This window comes from Nuphar pumila, chromosome 2 (genome assembly GCF_984573655.1).
Source record: "Nuphar pumila chromosome 2, dmNupPumi1.hap1.1, whole genome shotgun sequence".
NCBI classification, from domain to species: domain Eukaryota; kingdom Viridiplantae; phylum Streptophyta; class Magnoliopsida; order Nymphaeales; family Nymphaeaceae; genus Nuphar; species Nuphar pumila.
In genome coordinates, this window is record NC_143250.1 from 28,008,108 (window position 1) to 28,032,213 (window position 24,106).

Genomic DNA, 24,106 nt, shown 5'->3' on the forward strand with positions numbered 1-24,106 from the left:
ACTCGGGAGTGTTTCGTTGGATACAGAGTGATCCTAAGACTTGCCTGATACTTTCTGTTTCGCAATATGTTAAGCATGTTAGAAATTTACTTGTACATTATGCTCTTGCGAAACACTGTGATGGGTTCTCCTTGAGAAACCCATACCCCTATCATCGTAATCGTCCACTTAGACGAATGATTCTACGATGAGTAGGATGAGAGGTCGTAGGAAACCTCGAACGTGCTAGACGCACTTTATAAAACACATACAATATGCTTACAATTCGCCTTCACAAGCAAGATGCTCGAGTGGGTCTAACAGACCAGAGCATGAAGAATGGGGCGGCGGTTAAGAAACCCTCGTCGTGCCCATTCGCCTCCTGCGGTTCATCAAAAGAGATTATGGATGGTACAAAAACTCTGATGGACAGGTCATTAACAACCACCCCACGGGCAAATGACTCGGCTTCCCCAGTCAACGGAGTTAGGGGAAAGGGACTACCGTAATTACCCTAGGTGGTAGCTCTCAGGTACTTCTGCAAAAGTAGGATGCATCCGTGGCCACGAATGCTCTTAAGAAATTCTCTATTGGTCATTGACCATCCTCTTGAAGAGCGGATTCAGTCAGCTATCTGGCTATCTAAAACACATGGCATAATAAACCCCCAGATCAGTCTCGGCAGTTTCTACGTTTTGCGTATGTGCGTACCCACAGGCCAGCTAATATCAAAACAATAAATATCATGTTCACACTTTTGATCCCTTATGAGATTAATGATTTGTTTATGCTTAACTGTGGTAGTTAGTAACTCTCTGCATGCGGAAATCAATTATCTATGTTAGTTCATCTCTGCTTGCGATATTAATTGATTGTGCTAATATAGATCATTTTCTGCATAGCTAGATGTTCTTGCTTTCATAGTTGCAAATTGTCTTAAACTGCTTATCTTCAGTTCTTTATTGTCTTACTTACGTACCTACCAGTTTTTATCGACTGACCCATTGTATGGGCAGGTGAAGATTAGGCAGCCTACATGACGGCGATGATGCGATTCGAGATGACTCGAGGCCTCACTCTCCTGCTCGCAGTTTTTGAGTCTTGGTTCCTTGTTGGAGTTTTGAAGTTTTATCTTAGGAAGAATCCCCAAACTTTTGTACAAATGATAGTTACTAATGAGTATATTTTGATCTCACCTTTTGTCTTGTAAAAAAATGCTTTTGATAGTGGTTTTGAGCAAGGTTTTTGTGCTAACGTGCCCAAAGTTGTCAACTTGTTTCGTTTTCAAAATAAATTGTTTTCGCTGATTCTTTAAAAATAAAAAACTTTGAAAAACCTTTTTATTTTTTACGTATTTTCAAGGATTTACAAGTTTGAAATGTTGGGGCGTTACAATAAGTCATTATCTTTCAACAGCTGAAACACAATGCGCAAGTGATGCGCGTCATCTTCCAGATTCTTGTTGTAGACAACGATGTCGTACAAGTAAACTACAATGCCCCCAAAATCACCGACTTGTAACCTTTTAAGAAAATTTTGAAAGCCTTGTAATCATTTTTTTATCAGAGTTTTAAACAGTAATTCAGCGAAAAATGGTATTTTAAAATAACAAGTCAATGGACCTTGGGCGCATTACTTGCGAACATTTCCTTTACACAACGGATTTGTAACTCCATACATTCATTGAAACCAAATAGATTCAAAACGAGATTTTAGAGTTTAAACAAAAAGTGAAATTTCAAAGAAAACTCATACACCAAATTACAAGAAAAATGTCCTCAGGAGCGAAGCGTCAAGGAAAGAGTCTCATCTTGATATATACGTCATTGTATCATCGCTTACTGTACTGACCTAATCATCACCTGTACCCATGAAACGGGGTCAGATTAATGAAAATCTAGTACGCGCATAGATATAACAATTCAGAATAAGACTAGCATATGTGTAGTTATATTCGTGATATGGAGTTCAGAATAAGTAAAAATGAGCATGATAACATTATTTCGATATTAGTTGTCCTGAAGGTATGCATAGGAGAGAACGTAGAAGCAACTGAGATTGCTCGGGGGTTTGTTATGCTATGTATTTTGATACCCCAGACAACTAGTTGAATATGTTCCTAAGAGGGCGGCCAGTGATTGAGAGAGAATTCCCCAGAGGCATTCATGGCAAGGGATGCATCCAACTTCTGCAGAAGTCCATGGGAACTACCACCTAGGATATTTTTTGGTAGCCTCGTCTCCTAACTCCGATGACTGGGAACACCGAGTCATTTGCTCGAGTAGTATAGTTGTTAACAACCTATCCATCAAATTCTAAAAGTAATAATGATTTGATGATAGATGAGAATTTTATTGATAATAATGAACCTCAAACACATGCTTAGTCTGGTGGACATCAGTATCACCCTCAAATTATTCAATATAAAAGAAACAAGATAATCATCCCAATGCCTTAGAAAAATATTTCAATCTAGAAGACAAAGAAACTTGAAACATTAGGCATTCAGAAAGACTGCATAAAGTTCCTAATAGATTTGTGTCGTATGAGACCTTTGCCCCTCAATATAAAGTCTGTCTAGAAAAAATCTTCTCCTACTTTAAACCATCCTCATATAATCAAGCCAAAGACTATCCCGAATGGAGAGATGCCATGAGTGAAGAAATAAAAACATTAGAAAAACCCAAGACCTGGGAATTGAACAAACTTTCCATCTGAGAAGAAAATAATAGGTTGTATATGGGTTTTCAAGGTAAAAACTAAGAGTCACAGAACCTTAAAAAGACATAAAGCTCGGTTAATAGCTAAAGAGTACTCACAAAAATATGGGATAGAACACGATAAGACATTTTCCCCTTAGCTAGAATGACCATTGTTAGGGCTCTCATAGTTGTGGTTGCTATTAGGAAATGACCTATCATGTTGTACTGACACAGCTTTATTTGTTAAGAGATCTTACGCAAGTATTGTGATTTTGCTTCTCTGTGTTGATGACATGATCATACGTAGAGAAGACAAACAGTGAGTAAATTATATTAAGTATATACTCAAACAAAGTTTTGAAATGATCGATTTAGGTTTTCTTAGATTTTTCTTCAGGATTGAGGTGGCCTATTCTCACTAAAGATATTTATTAACCCAATATAAGTTTGCTAGTGAGATTATTGACAAGTCCAAAATCATTGACAAGAAAAGAGTGGACACTCCTGAGGTTATCAATTCAAAGATGAAGATAGACAATGGAACTCCATTGAACGACCCCAGTCCATATCGACAGATGATTGACGTTTTAACATATTTGACTACTACTAGACTAGATATATCACATGCAATACACATGGCTAGTCAATTTCAACACTCTCCTACTACTGTTCATACGAGTGATGTTAGGTGTATTGTTAGATATTTAAGAAATCTTGTTTCTAAAATATTATTGTTATCTTCGTGCTCCCCTCTTGAATTAGTTGGATATTTTGACTCTAACTGGGGAGGAGATCCTAACAATAGACGCTCAACCATTGGTTTTTGTGTTCTTGTAAGAGATTCACTGGTGTCGTGCAAATATAAAAAGCAACAAAAGGTATCTCTATCCTCAACAGAAGCCGAATACCGTGTTATGGCAACCACAACATCAGAAATTGTATGGTTGAGACTGTTAAATAATGTATCATAAGGCTAATTTTATCTTTCTTTTAATATTATTTGTATAGGTCTTTTTTCCTTTTTTCCTTTTATTTTTAGGACTTTTTTAGGTTGTATTTGACTAGTCAACATTTGACTAAATCAAATACAAAGAGTCATTAGGCCCCCAATAGCTCTAAGGCAGAGCCGTTGGGAGCCCAACGACTCTCTCCTTTCTTGCTCCCCTATTGTATATAAATATGGGGAATTGCCCCCCCTCATATGTATGTATTTTGTGTGTGTTTCACAATCAATAATATTATTATTTTTCTCTTGTTGTTGAATACCCTTTTTTGGGTATTCGTGGATGAACCTTTCTTAGTTCTTGTGAGTATTCATTTTGATACATTGGTTGGAGCTTTTTGAAGTATTCATTGTTGGTGATCTAGGAGCTCATCTTCTTACATGGTATCAGAGCTTGGTGATCAAGCTAAATTTATTTTTTGTACATCGGAAAATGTGTCATGCAAAATTTTAAAAAGAGGTGAAGCTCTTTTGCAATTCCTATTCAAGTACGTGATAGATCGTGATCGTGTCAAAAATTGGTGGTGGAGTACTCGCTATCCTCACTTTCATCTTTTTCTTCTCTTCTCCATTATTCTTCTTTTCTTTTTTCCTTCTCAAACCTTGTAAAATGGATGACAATGATAATGTCATCATTAAACCCATTATGCTTAACGATTTTAACTATGTAGCATGGGCTTCAATTATGAAGCACCTTATATGGGGAAAGGGGTTATGGGGATTAGTGAATGGAACCGATCCGGAACCCAAACTAATCCTTACAAAGGTAGAAGTTAAGAAAGAGATACCTATTACGGAGGTTGAGAAAGATAAGGGTATTACTACTTACGAGAAAAAGTGAAAGGAATGGAGAATGGGACATGACAAGATTATGTCTTGGCTCATTAGTAGTGTCGATATCAAAAAGTGTTCAAGTCTTGCAAAATTTAAACATGCAAACAATGCATAGGACTACCTTAAGAGAATGTATTTTCTTAAAGATATTGCAGATATGTGCAATTTACAAGATAAAGTACGAAATATGGTTCAAGGGGACAAGCATTAGAGAATACTATAATAGCTTGTCCGAATTATGGAGAGAGTTGGCTCTTTTTGAACCAAAATGGCATTGTCCGAAAGACATAGAACTCTGTCAAAATCAAATAGATACGGAGCATTTTTTCTAATTTATTAATAGATTGAGATTAGAGTTTGAATCAACCAAATTTGTTCTTCTTCATCGAGAGAAAGTTCTTTCGATAGAAGACACAATAGAAGAATTAAGTATGGAAGAAAAATAGGCTTAAAAAGAGAATATCCAAGTGTGATGATAACTCAATCCTAGTCGTATCTAGACCGGAAAACTGTGTTTGTACCTACAAACCTCCACACTATGGGAGGACAAATGATGAGAAACAAGAAAATGAGTTTGAAAAAAGAAAAGTCATTTGTTACGATGGTTGTGAACCGAAACATGTGAAAACATATTGTCCAAAATTGAAGAAGCCCTAAGAGAAGAAAGTTGCTTCTGTCGGACCTCCACAAGAAGCAAGTGAACCATCCATTGGAAACATGTTCTTAACTCAATTAACGGAGGCACTTCAACTTCTACTCAAAGGAGCATCTTCATCCACCGGAGCCGCAGTCTCTTTATTTGGCATCTCTGATCCTGATAAATCTTTTTGGCTTCTTGACTCAGGTGCATCTTTCTATATGACACCAAATATTGATATGTTATCTAAATGTCATAACTCAAATGGGTCAAATGTTTTTACCACTGATGAAACATCTCTTGAGATAAAAGGAATACGAAATTTTAAAAATATTTCTCAAAACTCAAAAAGATTTTGTATTCCACAAATTAGATATATGTCTAAACTTAACTTAAATCTTTTATCTGTTTCTCAATTATCTGACCATGGATATAATGTTTTCTTCTCCTCTCATGGTTGTCGAGTGTAGGATCGCCAGTTAGGAAAGCTGATTGGGGAAGGTCATAGAAAAGGAGGCTTATACTACATGGATTTTTTGGAAATACCCAAGAATACATTATTCTAGTATGTTCAGAAAGTGGATTTGGATCTGTGGCATAAGAGACTTGGCCATCCTAGTGTATCCAAGATCCAGTTTTTTCCAAAGATGAAATTTTTTTGTAATTTTGAAAACTTTACATGTGAAAATTGTATTCTTGGTAAAATGAAGAGATAAACTTTTTAAGAAAGAACCTTTGTTTCTTCTCGACTACTTGAGTTATTACATTCGAAAGTATGGAGACTTGCACCTGTTATATCAAAAGGTTGCTTTATATATTATGTAATTTTTGTGGACGATTTTACAAGACATACTTAAATTTATTTTCTTAAACATAAGTATGAAGTTTTCTCACACTTTCAAATATTTGATAATCTAGTCAAAAATCAATTTAAGAATGATATTTTCATCTTTCGCACCGATTCAGGGGGAGAGTTTTTATCAAAGAAATTTAAAGATTATCTAAACCCATCAACAAAATGGTTGAGCTGAAAGAAAGCATAGGCATATTATAGAGACAACAAGAACTTTACTTATTACAAATCAAGTACCTAAAGTTTTTTGGGTTTAAGCCGCTCTAACTGCAGTTTATCTTATTAATAGAATGCCATCCTCTTCCTTAAAAAATATATCTCCTGTTGAAAAACTTTTCAAACAAATTTCATATTATTCTAGGTTAATGATTTTTTGATGCAAGTGTTTTGTTTTTTCTAGCAAAAATGACAAACTCTCTCCTCATGCTATTCCATGTGTTTTTCTAGGATATGCAAATTATCAAAAAGGCTACAGATGTTTTGACCTTAAAACTAAAAAGTTATATGTGTCAAGAAATATGTCATTTTTGGAATCGAAAAGTTTTTTTGAAAGTGAGAATACTAAGGAAATAAATAAGTATTCTTTTTTATTGGATTTAGTTTCAAAGATTGATGAGTGTGATATTGATGAAAGCCGAGAAAATAAAAATGATATGATAAGTACAGAATCATTTCATGATAATCAAAATTGTATTCAATACTCTAGGCGGGGTAATTTAGAACAACTATATGCTCTCAAAAAATATACTAGTAATGAAGAACATGAAAAAATATAAACAAGAAGGTTATCTAGAGTGTCAAAAGTCCCTGAAAATTTTGTGTCCCATGAGTCTTTTTCACCTAAATATCAAGCCTACATTGCATTAATACATTCCTACATAGAACCTTCTAACTATATTGCAGCAAAGGAACATTCTAAATGGGTAGAAGCAATGACAACGGAATTAAATGCCTTAAAAAAGGTGAATACCTAGACTATTCAAGATATTCCACCAGGCAAAAAGCCTACAGGTTGTCGATGGGTGTATAAAGTTAAAACTAAGAGTGACGGGACTCTTGAAAGGTATAAACTCAGATTAGTTGCCAAGGGCTATTCCCAAGAGTATGGAATAGACTATGAAGAGACCTTGGATGCAGTTGCTGGAATGATCACAGTTAGGACCTTAGTAGCTCTTACCTCTATAAAGAAATGCCCTATATATCAAATGAATGTCAAAAATGTGTTTATGGAAGCTTAGCCGAAGAAGTGTATATGAAACCATCACCTGGCATTAATATTCCTAAAGGAAAGGCTCTTTGTTTAAATAAGGCTCTATATGGCCTTAAACAAACCCCAAAAGCTTGGTATGACAAATTCAGTCAAGTTATGTTTGATTTTGGTTTTCAGTCTTGTCTCACTGATATAGCTTTGTTTGTTAAGATTTCTTATGCAGGTATTATTATCCTTCTCCTTTATGTAGACGACATGATTATCACTAAAAGTGATAACCAGGGAGTTGAAAACATTAAAACATTTCTCAAAATACACTTTGAAATGAGTAATTTGGGTTTTTTTTTTAAATCTTGGTATAAAAGTTGTTTATTCTTCTAGAAGCTATTTGCTGACTCAGTCTAAGTTTGCTCTAGATATTATTGACAGGTCTGGTATCTCAGATGAGAAAAAGGTTGACACTTCCGAAGTTGTAAATGTCAAAATGAAGAATGATGATGGAGAACCACTTGAAAATCCAACACCTTACAGACAACTTCTCAGGGCAATATTTTATCTCTCTATTACAAGACCTGACATTACGCATGCCATCCACATAGCAAGCCAATTTCAGCATGCTCCTACCACTGTTCATATGGAAGTTGTTTTACGTATTATTAGATATAGTAAAACCTCTATTTTTCAAGGGTTTTTCTTGTCTACTTCTTCCTCCTCAAATTTAATTGCTTATAATTATGCAGATTGGGGAGGAAATTCAAATAACTGACATTCAACAATTGGTTTCTGTGTATTTTTAGGTGAATCATTGATTTCTTGGAGGTGCAAAAAGTAACAGAAAGTCTCTCTCTCATCAACTAAAGCAGAATACGGAATCATAGCTACAACGACTATGGAAGTAGTTTGGCTAACGAGATTGTTGCATGATATGAGTGTTCAGAGTACAGGAGCATCACGACTATGTTGCGACAACAAAAGTTCTATTTACATTGCCAGCAACCGAACATTTCATGAACGAACCAAGCACATTGAAATGGATTGTCACTATGTACGAGAGGAATTCATACACGACACTATTGATCTTCCCTATGTTTCTTCAGAATATCAATTGGCAGATTTCTTTACCAAACCTCTCACAACTCCTAGATTTCACTTTCTCCTGGACAAACTTTCGGTTATCCAACCGTAAGTTTGAGGGGGAGTGTTAAATAATGTATCATAAGTCTAATTTTATTTTTCTTTTAGTATTATTTGTATTGTTTTTTTTCTTTTTCCTTTTTCCTTTTATTTTTAAGACTTTTTAGGTTGTATTTGACTAGTCAACATTTGACTAAGTCAAATACAACGAGCCGTTGGGAGCCCAACGACTCTTTCCTTTCTTGCTCTCCTATTGTATATAAATATAGGGCATTGCCCCTTCTCATATGTATGTATTTTTTGTGTGTTTCACAATCAATAATATTATTATTTTCCTCTTGATGCTAAATACCCTTTTTTGGGTATTTGTGTATGAACCTTTCTTGGTTCTTGTGAGTATTCATTTCGATACTTTGGTTGGAGCTCTTTGAAGTATTCATTGTTGGTGATCTAGGAGTTCATCTTCTTACAGAGATGCCTACTAGAAGACATGGGAGTATTATTAATGACATCATCTAGATTATGTTGTGACAATAAGAGTGCCATATATATTGTTGGGAATCATACTTTTCATGAGCGCACTAAACACATCGAAATGAATTGTCATTATGTTAGAGAAGAATTCTTGAAGAAGACTATTTCGTTGTCATATGTAACTTTTGAATATCAGCTTGCAAACTTCTTCACTAAAGCTTTACCTTCCCCAAGGTTTCATTTTTTGTTAGACAAACTTTGGGTGTTATATATATATATATATATATATATATATATATATATATATATATATATATATATATTGTATAGGGGTATTTTAGTCTTTTTCCTGTGTAAGGGTATAGTGGTCATTGTACATGTATTTTCTTTTTTTCCCTGCATTTGTTTTTTAGTATGTAATTTAGGTATTAGGCAAGAGGGCATTTATGTCATATGCTAGAGAGCCATTGGGATCTCCCCAACGACTATAGTCTCTCTCCTTTGTACATAGAAGGGTGAAAAGCCCTCTCATTCTATGCTTTCTCAAGGCATTTGCCACTAATAAAATTGATATTTTTTGTGTGAGTTGTGCCCATAAGTGGCCGATTTGTGTTCTTTTTATCGACCCATAAGTGATCATTATGTTTATTCTCGTCTATAAGTGACATCCGCTCAACTCTTGGTGTTTTGTGACAATTGCCTCATTTCTCTGGTCATTGGGGTTTATCAGCAATCGACTTAATTTTGGAAATCAAATGGCTCTTCAATGTAGTCAATGGAAAAGGTGGAATCCTCCACCAGTTATTGGTCCATCGGTATTTTTAAAAGAGTTATGCTATGTAAAGCCATTTTCTGATATCCGATAGATGGTGAAACTAGGGATGCAGACGATTTGGATTCGGGTCGGATGAGACCAATACCGTATCCGACTAATTGAATGTTGGCTAAATGGAATCTGATTTTTTACATGTAATCGGGTTTGGATATATGTCAAATCCCGATATTCGACAAATTTGGTAGCAAGAAATTAAAACCATATTCGCACCTTATTATAGTTGACTATGATTTATCAAATCCCGCTAAACATAATCGGATTTGGTAAGGTATCAGATACAATTTGATCCATTGATATCTTTAGGTGAAACCATTCACCAGCTAGTGTTACGGCCCATTAAAAGTAACAGAGGGATTTTTATCAGCTCAAATAAATTTTGGGATTTATTGGCCTTTCGGATCTTCGATGAGAATATAAATGAAAAAGAGAACGCTCTTGAAAAGTTTAATGAAATAAAAAATTATATAATTGTATTGTATTTGAAATGTAAATTTGTGAAATTAATTTATGATAAGTTGTCTTTTTGTAAATGTCTTCTTAACTGACTTTTTTAAATCCTCACTAATCTAATTATTAAGACTGTAATTAATCATGTACTAAGTATTATAGATCATTAGCTGCTTATTATTATTTTAACATGAAAATTTTGTTAGAGGTAGCAAGGATTTTGGGACACTCACAAGATACTCCAATGAGGATAAACAACGAAGTCAAGCATCTTGACCTACCATTGAGTTGTTAATCTTTTAATTCTATCTACTGAAAGTCTTTGTAATTTTCGTAAGTTTGGATTTTGGCTTGTATTGAAGATCTTAATGAAGGTTGAGTTATTAGATAGAATTATATGAAATGCTCTCTATTGTTCATGTTCTTGTTTATTTTTAAATATACTTGTTTGTTTCAATTATTTAATTTAGGAAAAATGTCAAAAGCACTCCTAACATTTTACCAATAATAAAAAACATACCCAAGTCTTTCAAATGTTCAAAAGGGCACGCACACTTGCTCATGGTTAATCAATAAAATCCAAGAGTTATCTTCTGTTAGAGTTGTGAACCACACTTTAGATTTTTACCTCTCTCTCTCTCTCTCTCTCTCTCTCTCTCTCTCTCTCTCTCAGCTCTTCTTTTCTCTTGCAGCTGCCACCACCACCACCACCTTTTCTCCATTCTTCGGCAACTACCACCAGCATCACCACATCTTCTCCTTTGGCAAGTACCACCACTTTTTTGCCCTTCTTTCACAACTACCACCACCACAACCACCGTTATCATCAGACAACTCTTATTCTCTCCCAGGGACATCACAACCACCACTATCAACACCCACCATTAGACCATCCACCACCATCTGTCCTTTCTTCAACCATCAAACTAAGCATTGATTATGTTTTTTGCCTTCACAAAAGGGCAACACAGGTTTTTTTCTCTCTTATAAGCTATGAAAAGGGAGTCCTTGATGGACATTCTGGCCAAAGGAATTTGACGGGTTGCTGTAGAAGAACAATGTGCTTATTATTATGAGGGAAGAGAGAGAGAGAAAGACAAAACTTTGACAGAAGTGTATTAGGTATATTTTGAACATTTTCCAAAATTTAGGTGTGTTTTTTATTAAGCCAAAAAAGTTAGGTGCATTTTTTAAAATTTCCCTTTAATTTATAACCAAAAGTCAAAAACAAAAAGCCCAATAGTTACTTCCTGAGACATGACTATAGGTCGGTTTTAGGACGTGACAGCTGACAGTGCAACCATTTTCTGACTATGGCAGGCCAGAAAGTGGCTGGAAATATTTTATTTTTATTTAGAAGTTGCATTTTCCGACCATTTTTTTGGTCAACCACCGACTGGTGTACCCCTTAACATGGATGGCACCAGGGCCATTTTTTCCATTTCTTTAAAGTTTTTAAGAACCAAAAACCAGGTTTTGCGGGTATTTGGACTCCTAAACAACAAGAAAACCAGGTTTTTGGCAAACTAAATTTGCCAAAAACCTTGCTTTAGGAAAAATTTGGGCTTTCAAACCCCTAGGTTATGGCCTCCATCATCCAAATGGAACCTAATATACATAGTACGCTATAATGTGATTAAATTCCTTTCTTGTTCTTGCTTAATTTTTGGACATGTATTCCTTTCATGAATTCAACAAAAACATTAAGTCTACCAAGTGCCTTTTCCTAAGGTAGTTGCACATATTTGATAATGCACTCTCCTCAAATGGGTTACAATCGTTCTAATCACATAAGAAAGCATGCATTTATTGTGATGCATCCTTCATTAATAGGTCATAGTATGTGAGGGGGAGTCTGTTCATGGTGGATCTTGTCTCTTATCTCCTCATGTATGTATGATCTTTATTGGTTCTATTGAAGTGCAATGAAAACTGGCAAGGAAATGGCACATTGAAGGATAATCCTTAGGTTATCCACATAGACAAGGAGATGGCTATATCTATATCTATATGTACATACATATATATATAGAGAGAGAGAGAGAATGTACATTTTTGTGTATGATTATGTACATTCAAAATTCTTAATGTATTGGAATAAAGCATGAATATTACATTAGTTGCAGATTATTGAACAAGAATTCCAAATTATTATCAAAAACAGTATATAATAAGGTGAAAATTGAAATGTAATATAAGTAAATGACAAATTTTAGAAGAAAAAGCAGACGAGTATATTTAAAATAAACAATGAAGCTCATAAAAAGAAATAGATAAGTTGAGGATATGGAATGTCATGGTGTGTCTGGTCCAGTGTTGCATTGACGTATGAAACACATGCCAAATGAAACATCTGTGTGACATAGCCCTTAGGTGATAGAAGTATATCAGTGCTCAACACCATAGTCACAAATATAGCCGAGATTTTGAAAATCTTGCGATATTACGCAACATAATCACAAAGCATGACAATCCTGATAATTTTGCGAGAATTTCAAAATCTCGCTTACTTTGAATATCATTATCATGATTGTATCACGTATTAAATGCAACTATTAACTGCCGAAATGACAGAAGCAAGGATATTTTAATCCCGACTTAAAAAACATAGAAAGGAGCTGATGTGGATTCCACCCATGTCAACAGCAGCCCTTCTTTAATGCAAAATAAAAAAGCAAAGGTTTTCTTAAATAGAGATAGGAAGGGAGCCGCTTTCCCCTCCTTTTCGATATGGAACTAACTTTTTTGTCCCCCCCATACACAGTAAACTGTAAACTATATTAACGCCTTATAAGTTATAACCCCCCCCCCCCCCGTAAGAAAGCACTCCATCCCTCTCCCTTCAAAGTGATACACTTGGCTTTGTATTCTTAAAATCTTATAACCCAATCACAAACTTTTATATTATTTTATTATATATTTTATTTATAATAAATTTTTAAAAGACAGATATTTTCCCAATAAAATCCAAAATTTTCAAAATCTCCCAAGATATTTCATCACCAAGAAATAGCCGAGGACATTTGTGACTATGCTCAACACTACCAACAAGAATTAATATGGAAGATCCATTCATTTCAAAAATTCAATCACCCCGATACTTTAATATCATACCTTGATCTCCCTATCAGTTTTTAGAAACAGGGAAAAAATGCTGAGGTGACCTATGAGAAAAATGGAACACAAATTTCTGATACATACATGGATATTTGGTCAGCCATAAGTCAGTCAATACAATAAAATTGAAATCCAAAGAATTAATGTTTTATCAAAAAAATAAAAATGAGCAATGGATATGAAAATGAAGTGTGCAGCATTCTTTCTGATGTTGCAGTTGATTGATGTTTCCCCATGGGCTTACCCTTCTACATGCCCTCCTCTTGCCCACTTCTTTAGTGTCAATGATATAATTGTTCTTGAACATGAATCTCTCTACCAAATTTAGCAAATATGATTTACTCTGCAACCTTTATGACCCACAAAGATGCTTGCCATTAATACAAGAAAATGTTGTTTCAATTGCTTTTAATATTCAAATCATGGAAAAAGCCTTTTTAAAGGATGTGACTATGCCACAGAAATACTCGATTTCAGCACAGATAACGTTCAAAAGTAGAGGCAAAATGTCATTCGGGTCAAGTTTGGGGGACAAGCTGCCAAAAAAGTTTAATCTAGGGCTGCTAAACACTCAACTTAACATGTCAAAACACTCCTATCAAATCATCTTTACCGGCCTTCCCATCTGTACTTAATGGTATTCTACATTCCCAATTTGAATGCAATACTTCTAATAGAAAATCTTCCATCTATAATTACTGAGGTTACATATTCCCAAATACCAAGTTGATTATCGTAGTTACGTAAAATTGATCATTTTCCTAGGCATAAATCTGATATCCTCATGATGCTCGAGAAAGAACGTAAAATCCAAGTTACTTCTGGATACAGAAACATGGACGAGCTGCATAAGAAGTTTCACTAGCAGTGCTCCTATAGACAAAAATGGTGCCCACTTTAGCATGGATAACATTTGATAGGAGAAGAACTGAAAAAAATATATCTAGCATCATAACAAAAACAAACCTGAAACTTATAATGGGGGCACCGGGTCGATCATCTGGAGTTGGAAACTCAAATTTATAGCTGCATCATGAAAAGCTATCAATCAGTACTATAAAAGAGTATCATAAATCATATAGCAGGAACCAAAATCAAAACACGAAAATTCAAGCATGACACAATGTGGTGGATAAAAGGACCATCACAGATAACAAGTCAGGTGAAGAAAAAAACTTTAAACAGAAGGGAAATTGGAACATACTCAGGATCATTGACCACTGCATCTACATGACCAAGTCGGTCTAATGCCTACACAGTTGCGGACAAATGTAAACACCCAAAATATTAACTGATATTCTTTGTGTTGATAGGACAAGAAACAAAAGTTTTAGAGTCTAGAATAGCTTCATTACAAAAAATAATGCATTAGCAACCAAAACAGACAAAGATAGAAGTAGCACACACCTTGATTCTGGATTGAACAAGTGATGCCCTTTTTGCATTGTAGCGGAACTTATCAATAAAAGCCTGTCAAGCCAGATGGGAATGCCAGGAAAGTTGTAATGAGAGCATGTATCAACTGATAGCAGGAAAGAGGATATAGGCTAAATTGCTAAATCTAAAAGGTGTGTTTATGCACATGAACCACAAAGTAAAGCAAAACAATGTCAAAATCAAATTAACATAGGATTATAAAGACTTGCAGCTAACACTGACTCTGAGCAAACATGCTACACAAGATTCAATGTAATTTTTATGCATGTATTTGCACTCCATGAGACCAAAACAAGTCATCCACACACACACACACAAACATATATATATACACACACACACACACACACACGTGTGTCTCAGCAGCGGTTACACAACAGTCCTGAAATATGATACGCTAGATGTGTTGAATTCATAGGCCGTTAAGCCTAAAGAAGTAGGATTAAGAAACTACATTATGTAAGCATGGTATGTAAAGTCCAATATTATCAAGCATTTATTGGAAGGAGATAAAAATAATCGTTTTTCTTAAAAAATGAAAAACAGTAAAAAGTGAGGAAACAGATTAGCAATGCTTTCTAAACAGTATAAAGAGAAAAAAAATTCAAATGTTTAAACAATAAGATTTAAGCAAAACATTATATTTACATTGTAAAAAAATTGAAAATGAAAGTACCTGGTAATTTTTGTGATAATGACATGATGTATATAAAGGCGTCTATATTTCAAAGTAACAGATAAAACTTTTTTTAGATAATCCAAGGGAAAAAAGTAACAGATAAAGCTGCAATATAAATTTACAAAAAATCTTGTGATAATGCTGTGATATTTCCGGAATATGAGATAATGTTGTGACTGATGTGCGACTGGCATGGGCATTTGCAACTTTCAAAGGTAGGAGATGGAATTAACATGCTAAGTTGTATCTTTTTGTTACATAAAGGACATAGTTGCCTTTCCACAAGTAGGGAAAAAATTCAAAAAGATTATGCTGATAATGGATGTTGACTTTGAGAATATGCAGGGGTGATTTTTGTCAATGGCTACTATGACCAATGAATGAACACCACCTAGCAAAGTCACCGTCATATTTTACAGAAGAAATGGCAATTGTATGATTAATGATCAAGGGGAAGTTGTCACATGAATCACAATGTAAGTGGAGATGGTCTCATAACTACATGAGTTGACATGATGAGACAAGACATCGCCATGTCGCAGATGTGTCAGAGGTCAGTTGACTAACTTGTTAAAATCAGCTATACACTGCTCAACAAGCTATATAAAAAGAGTACAGCAAGCCAAGAAGGAGTTGGAGTCATCAATGCCAGTTCCCCCTCTGAGAATGAAGAACAAGTCTACATCAAAGGTAGGCTGGTCAATAGGCCGGTATGACCTAATCCCACCCCAGATCAGATCCAGCAGGACCCGAGTTCAGTAATATTGGAATAGGTCCAATCAGCTATCTGGATGAGACCACAGGGTCCAAGTACTAAATGGACTATGGTTTAACAAATTTCACACCAAATCCAAGTCTGATAAGAGTTCAGATTAAGATCCATATCTTTCCAATATAAAAAGTATAAATATTTTAATATGCTAATCAGAGTACCGATTAAGATCCACATTTTACAATATAAAAGTAATAAAAAATTTAATATTTTCCCAGGCCTGCTTTATGTTATCCATATTTGGACCTAGATATGGTTTTGCATCTGCTAGGTCAGGCCAGATTGGGATCCGCTGATAAATGGGATTTACGGGATCGCATCCACAATTGTAAGCAAGGAAATGATCTGTTAGAGAATAGTAAAGTACCCTTAAAAGTCTTTGGCATCAAATGGCCAAGTTGGAGTCTATTTGGGAGACTCCAAATGATGCTCTTCAAAGGAAGAAACAAATCCTTGAAGAGCAACTTTTCCAATTCATTTGAACAAGTCTGAGTGACTATTATTCATAGGGAAAAGACTCTTCCCTTGCATGAAATTTTAGTAGAAGATTGTATGGAGGAGACAAGATTAAGATCTATGTCTGAATCTAAAGAAGACTAAAGACAATATGTTGGCCAACTCATTTTGGGAAGTCATGCAATGTTGACGGGAGGAAGATCATTTGTCATAACTGCGAAGAACAAAGGCACGTTAAGCCCTATGGACTAAAGTTCAAAGAGATGAGAAGAAAGTGGCATTGGTGGGGACTTCTCAAGAGGACAAGAGTGTGACTAATGGAGATTTCAAGTTCATTGGAACCGTGACATTGTCTCAACTGATGGAGACTCTGCAACTGCTCCTCAAGAACTCATTTCCCTCCATCTCAAGAGTCACGATCTCTACATCCTTACCTGGATTGACACTATGTGCGAGAAGGATACTTGAAGAACACTATTTCCCAACCATATGTCACTTATGAATGCCAGTTGGACTTCTTTACTAAGGCTTTACCAGGACCACTCTTTCATTTTTTCTTAGAAAACTTTCGGTCTTGCAACCGCAAGTTTGAGGGGGAATGTTAGAATGTACTTTCATCAAATCTTTAGTGTATGTGTACATTGCTATGTCAAGAGCAATATGCACTTTAGGGATGTGTGTGCATTGCTATGTCATAAGTAATGTATACACTCTATGACTGTGTGTACATTGATATGCCATAAGCAATGTATTTTTTTTTATACTAACTTTTCTAGCCACGGGGCTTTCATAGTTGTTAGAGGCATGTAATGGTTAGCTGGATGCCCTCTAACAGCTAGTTCTTCAGCTGTATATATAGAAGCAAAATGTCTCATTGTAAATTGCTTTTCCTAAAATCATTATGAGTGCAAGTTAATAAAATTAATTACTTTTAACTTGTTTTATGTGTGATCTTGTGATATTTGAGATTCTCTTGTGGATTCTTGGATCTAAATACCATTTTTTACACCAAAATCAACATAGGAAACGTTAGGTGATATGATACATAAGTTGCATAAACCTGACAAAGAAATTTCTAAAATTAAAGGAATAGAGAAGGTGGAAATTAGTGGTACCAGGTGCCCAAGTTAAGAAAATATTTACATTGTCACCGACTCACAGATAAGATTTAAGTAGTATCTATCATTAGGCGCTTGGTGTATGTCTCACACTTTTTCAACAGGTCTACATCTGCATTCTTGCTTGAAATGGAATCAAGTTTCAACTGAGTACTTCATTAGCACGCAACAGTAGGTTCTCGGCCCACATCTAAATCCTCATGCCTTTTCGACAGTTCAACATTTTCTAACAGGTTTAGGGTCTTCTTCCCAGCCATTGAAAATTCTGGGCTGAGAATTAGAGCATATGTGCAGTAAGATGTTGAAAGGTGAAGAAAGACAGTCAAAATGGTGTATAAACGCAAATTAACACAATTAGTCCAATGAATATTTCACAATGCAATGGTGGGGTGACTTGCTGAAGGGAATGAGCAAATATGTGAAAAGATGCAACTTTTTTCAAATATGTTTCCAGCAATTTGATAACAATAGATCTCAGCAATCAAAAACCAGTAAATTAATGCATCTTGGAACACAGTAAGACCTCTTGACTTAGATATCACACATTATTGCTCATATAAGGATCAATCATATTTAACCTATTTAGCATTAAAAAGCAATGTTTTTTAGCACTTATTCCATGATAGTTTAATTATTACGAAACCTGCATATGAACTCTTGTCTTTTCATTCGAATCAAATGCCTTCTGCTGATTCCTAAGTTGTTCTTCCCGAGATCTCTCAAACGTATTATAGTCTCCTTTATAAGCAGTCAACTTTTGGCCATGTAAATGTAGAATATCTGTTACCACCTGAAGTTGAAAACCGCACGTGGATTCATACACAATGCAAAAGAAATGGATAAGCTGCAGTGCAAAAGCTAAGTTTTTGATAGTTACATAAGTATGCATTACCGTGTTTAGAAACTCTCTAGCATGAGAGACGACAATGAATGTCTTTGGCCATTTTACCAAATACAATTCCAGCCATAAAACAGCATGAAGATCTAGATGATTCTGCATGAATATTCAAAATCAGTACTGATTTTGTAAGGACAAGTACAAAGAATTGATTCAGTAGCTATTCCACGTAAATACCGTTGGTTCATCAAGCAACAACACATCGGGTTCGATGAAAAGTGCACGGGCAAGAGCAATCCGCATGCGCCATCCCCCAGAGAAAGCTTTTGTCGGTTTTTTCTGCATATCTGGAGTAAAACTAAGTCCCTGAAAATCATAAAAGCCATTAGGCCACATGAACAAACCAATAAAAGAAAAAATAGCTGAAAATTTTGTGAGAAAAGTAAAACTCTTCCTGCATTAGACATGTGAATGATTGGTTGCTGAATCAGCCTAATCAATCCATATGAAAATATGCAAGAATAGCTATAGGCCATCCTCAACAAGTTGATTATGCTAGAATTGGTCAAGTGCAGGGATGCTATAATCAGAAACTAAGCAATAAAAGATGTAGTTAATATTATATACATCACATATCCACAAAAAATATAGCAAAAAGTGCACCACATACCCCACCACAAAAGGATTCAGAACATTGGAGTTGTTCTGTTTTTTCTCCATAAGTGCCAACTCTTTTAGTAATCAAACCATGTAAACTAGCTCTAACTTCTTATAAGAGAAATCTCTCAAGGTGGCCCACCTTCAGAAGCTATTTGCCGATCTCATGATAGGTATAGAAAAATATCACATTAGCTTAGCTAACATCTTCATCTTCTTCTCCAACCTAGATGTAGCTATCTAGCTAAAATAACTGCATAGATTTGTCTGTCTAAAACTAAATACGTCTTGAAGTTCGAACATTGTAGAACATGGATGTATAGAAAGATCATAGAAGTCAAACCCAAGGATATCAATAACATAAAAAAAGACTAATACATTAACCACCAAATAGTATACATAGATGGTGAGAAAAGACTGAAACCACTAGTAAGAAAGACAGTCAAGAACTACACTTGCTATCTGGAAAATGTTTTCTTTGACATCAAATGTGAGAAAAAAAACTTTCCTAGACAACTGGGCAACCAAGGCCATAGCTGTCATGTCAGCCAGGCCAGCCTAAGGGCCAGGTTACGCTACGCGTAAGTTCATATGACCTACACAAAGACATATCAACATACGTGCTAATTTTTCATAAGCAATTAGCCCATATCTGAATGTAAAACAAGGAGTCAGAAACACAGTGGCTAAAATAATCCCATTTTCCACTTATGACACCAGATCAAGTTTAAGAAGAAAATCTGGTCTTCCTCCATTCCTGTATTTTCATTCCTTCTCAAAGCACTTCTTTCAGATTTTGATTTTTTAGAATTGCATTCACTTATAATGCCATTGCATCAAGTTTAAGAAGTGCATCTGGAGTGTTGTGCGATCGTAGAATGCCATTGCGGTTGAAGGGAAAGTTTTATAGGACGACTATTAGGCCCGCTTTACTATATGGTACGGAATGTTGGGCTGCCAAGATACATCATATTCAAAAAATGAGTGTAGCTGAGATGCGTATGCTTAGATGGATGTGTGGAAATACAATAAAAGATAAGATTCGGAACGAGGAGATACGTAAGAAGGTAGGCGTCGCACCCACTGAAAATAAGATGAGAGAGAATCGTTTACGGTGGTTTGGTATTCGGCGAAGGCCTAATGATGCTCCAGTTAGAAGGATGGAGAAATGGGAAAATATATTAGTTAAAAGAGGTCGGGGTAGGCCTAGGAAGACATGGATGGAGATGATAGGAAAGGATATGAATGCTTTGAACCTCACCGAGGACATGGCATTGGTTAGAAATGATTGGAGGAGAAGGATTCATGTGGAAGACCCAGAATGATTTTCTTTTTTGGTTCATATCGCCGACCCCAATTGTTTTGGGATGAAGGCATAGTTGTTGTTGTTGTTGTTGTTGTTGTTGTTGTTGTTGTTGTTGCATTCACTTATAATGGTGTTTGTTGGCACGATGAGACCTTTTTGCCAATATTTGGATTGCAAATTAAGGATTCAAGCAGGAACATTGCTTCAATATTTATTTTAGATTATAGTTTGAATATCCGTTGTACAGCTACAATAACAGGACCAAACCAATTTGATGGCACAATGTTTCTTCCTTAATCTAAAGCCTATATGGATAGGCCTGATTTGACCTGACACTTGGTCTCCACAGACTTACATGACCAAGCTACTGCATCAAGATGAATCACAAACGAACAGAACTTCTATATCTGTTCTGAATCTCCAAGGATCCCTTTTATCTATAGCTCCAGATATTATGATGGCCCCTGAAATACTAACCGCAAGAATGGATGCAGCCCGTGCATCAGCAGAATACGCATCAATAAAGTCTAGCCTTTTGTAGATTTCTGCAAGCCTCACAGATGCAGCATCCCCATGATTTCCCCCATTAAGCTTTACATTGCCTTTTCCAGCTGCAATATCTGCTTCAGGATCTCTCTTTGAAAAAATAAAAGAGCAATTCAATAGTATAAAAGATGGACACAAAAAATTGTAATAACTACCAAAAAAGTGCCATTTTTCTCTGAATAAATATGGAAAAAGTAATTTACAATCAAGCTAATTTACATAATGACCAAACCTGTTGTGATAGTAGGCGAGCTTCTTCCTCCAAAAGCTGTGTTCTTTCAATGTCAGCATTAAGAACACACTGCAAGGCTGTAGTATCATCCCCCACAACTTCTTGCTCCACATGCAAAATTTGACAGTTCTTTGGAATACCATCAATTGCATGCATAGCCATGTGCCTGAGAAATGTCGTTTTTCCTGTACCATTTCTCCCAACCAGGCCTACACATACAACACAATCATTATAATGGAATGAAAACTATTGCAAAATTAGTCATTGAGATGAAAAATTACAAAAATGCAACAAGAACACACTGCTCCACTCATACCAATCATGGAGGCAGTAGAAGATCATGAAGAAGGACAAAACCCTTTTACATGTACACACCAGACATAGCATCTCTCATCATTATTATTGTGCAAATTAAGGATGTTTTAAATTCAAAAAAACAAAATATATAGCAAAGATAAATGTACCCCAGGGTTGAATAGGTCTGGACCCAACCAAGTACAATTTGGTTTTTCAGCATGACCTAGCAGCTCATGTTCTGGATCCTTCCAGAGTGCGGTCAAGTCCAGGTCTCATAGGTCTGACATAAACAGACCTATTTCTGATCTGGATGTATTACCTCATTTCACATTCCACTTACCAGTCCTAAGGTAATGTTCAAATTAAATTAAAACCAACATGCTAATGGACATGCATGTTCAGCAGCATATCACATGACATAAGAGAGTAATAGATTGTACCAAGAATCCTGCTTCTGTTATTTCACAGCCAAAATGTTCCTGGTATGAGCTGAATCCCAAGGACCTAACTTATTTAGTCTTAACTATCCTTTCCTTTACTGGGAGGATATATACTTTTAGCATTGATAGAATCAGGTTGGAAGGCCTTCTCACAAGAGAAGGGTTCAAGCAGTCGATGGCTCTAGAAAAACTACTCATAGGAGAGAACATACATGCAGATGTTATGAATATATAAGAAAATATACACCTTGTTCAGCATCAAGAATGAATGCTACAACCATAGCTTGTATCATGTTCTTTATGTAGGAGTTGAGAGAAAACTACACACTGCCCATCCCCTAGGGTTCACTTCCGTGGATATTCAAGAGTTTTATATCATGTCCTTGCTTGCATAATCCAGGCAACCAAAATTAGGTCATTGTCAATTGGGCATAGCAGAATTGGAAGAGAGCCAGAAGAACTTTGCAGATTGAAAGGTATCTTTCTGTTTGTGTACAATACAGTGCAAGAAAAGATGAAGGTTGTATTGACCATTCAACTGTCAGACCTCAACCTGGAAACATTTTACAGATTCAAAGAGATCCCATATAGATGTTTGGAAACTGCCGCTATGACTTTGATACTGTACAAGATTAACACCTGAATGACTTGCACCCATTCTTCCTTTTCTCTTTATGCTACCTCATGTTGAATTTTGATTTGGTAGTTTCTCTAGAATCTGTACTTCTGCCAGTCATTCAGTAAAACCTTTTCATATTTAGCTTAAACAATGTAATTGCATATTCAACTAATGTCAAATGTGCATTTTAACAAAGTAGCTGTTGCTGGTCATATAATATAATCAACAGTTACACCACCAAATGCAGCAAACTACCCTGATGTATTAGCATCATAACCAACTACAATATCTTCATCTAACACTTCCTCATCAGATTATCGGATATCTATAGCCAATTCCTCGAGGTTCCAAGACAAACCGATACCACCACTTCATATAGTTCTTCTCTTCCTGACTATGCACTAAAAAAGAGGAAGATCAATGAAAACTTGGACGGAGACTGCAAGGAGGGATATGAAAGATTGTGGGACAACATAGGCTTCAGCTCTTGGTAGGAATAAGTGCAGAAACATGATTAGTAAAGTCAACAGCCATGTAGCTGTGACAAGGTTTGATGATGATTATGACCATGAAAATGATTATACATGACAGACTAAGGCATCTTCCTTGACGATTTTGATTCTTGAAATATGCTAGTCTCATGTCATCTAGTAAGAAAGAAATAAGAAATCTTAAGAATGTGAATGTAATAAAACATTTTCCATAAGATATTGAATATTCCTAGCATTTCCATAAAGCCAAAAATCTTCATACTTCACACTGCCAACTCACTGCAACAAATAAAGCTCCTGAAGCCATAAATCCTTTACACAATTAATAATCAATACAACCAGTATTACAGAAACAAGACAAACACAATAGTAAAACCAATGTTGTCTGTATTGTAGCGTATTGTATGATACGTATCGTTACTTTTTAGAAAAATGATAGATACACACTTGTATTGCGATATGAGTGTGTATCATATCTGTATCGTACGTACCTACAGTGTGGACGCACTTTAAATAAGGCAGAAAATAATTTTGCATTTTTGGGTTTTAAACACCTTTTGAGGGCCGACTCCCTCATTGGTGTAAAGGTCATTAGAGAAGTATTCACGCACCCAGGAAGCCGTGAGAGCGATTTGGGGGCCAATCCATGCACAATGGAGAGGGCTTTTACGATTGTATCAAGTAAGAGTGCATTTCTACCATTGTTTCATTCAAGGAAGTGGGTTAAGGTAAAAAAACTTATTATTTGCTTCTTATTGAGTTTGTTTGGGGGAAGATGGCATCAAATGATCACACATGGCAATGGATCACTCGAGTAATGAGTGAAAACCGATTAAAAATCGAATGCAACTATCGTCATACTATTTTTTCGGGTGGTATCTCTCGATTGAAGCATCATTTAGTCGAGACATATCATAATGTTGCCCCCTGCATGTCAAGGAATTTGCCATATGCTGTGAAATGGCAATGCCAACAATTACTAGCTGAAACACA

The 24,106-nt window shown here is 35.6% G+C and overlaps 1 protein-coding gene across 1 annotated transcript in view; it reads right to left on the reverse strand.

The window, feature by feature from the left end:
• The window catches only part of ABCF3 (general control non-repressible 3), a 133,671-nt gene that overhangs the window by 105,348 nt on the left and 4,217 nt on the right, over positions 1 to 24,106 (reverse strand). The window contains exons 4-11 of the mRNA XM_089995509.1: positions 21,267 to 21,475; positions 20,966 to 21,124; positions 18,763 to 18,891; positions 18,580 to 18,681; positions 18,331 to 18,477; positions 14,633 to 14,695; positions 14,430 to 14,476; positions 14,192 to 14,251 (exon numbers count right to left, since the gene is read on the reverse strand). Coding sequence (XP_089851635.1) covers positions 14,192 to 14,251; positions 14,430 to 14,476; positions 14,633 to 14,695; positions 18,331 to 18,477; positions 18,580 to 18,681; positions 18,763 to 18,891; positions 20,966 to 21,124; positions 21,267 to 21,475 — 916 coding nt within the window. The remainder of the gene's footprint in view (positions 1 to 14,191; positions 14,252 to 14,429; positions 14,477 to 14,632; positions 14,696 to 18,330; positions 18,478 to 18,579; positions 18,682 to 18,762; positions 18,892 to 20,965; positions 21,125 to 21,266; positions 21,476 to 24,106) is intronic.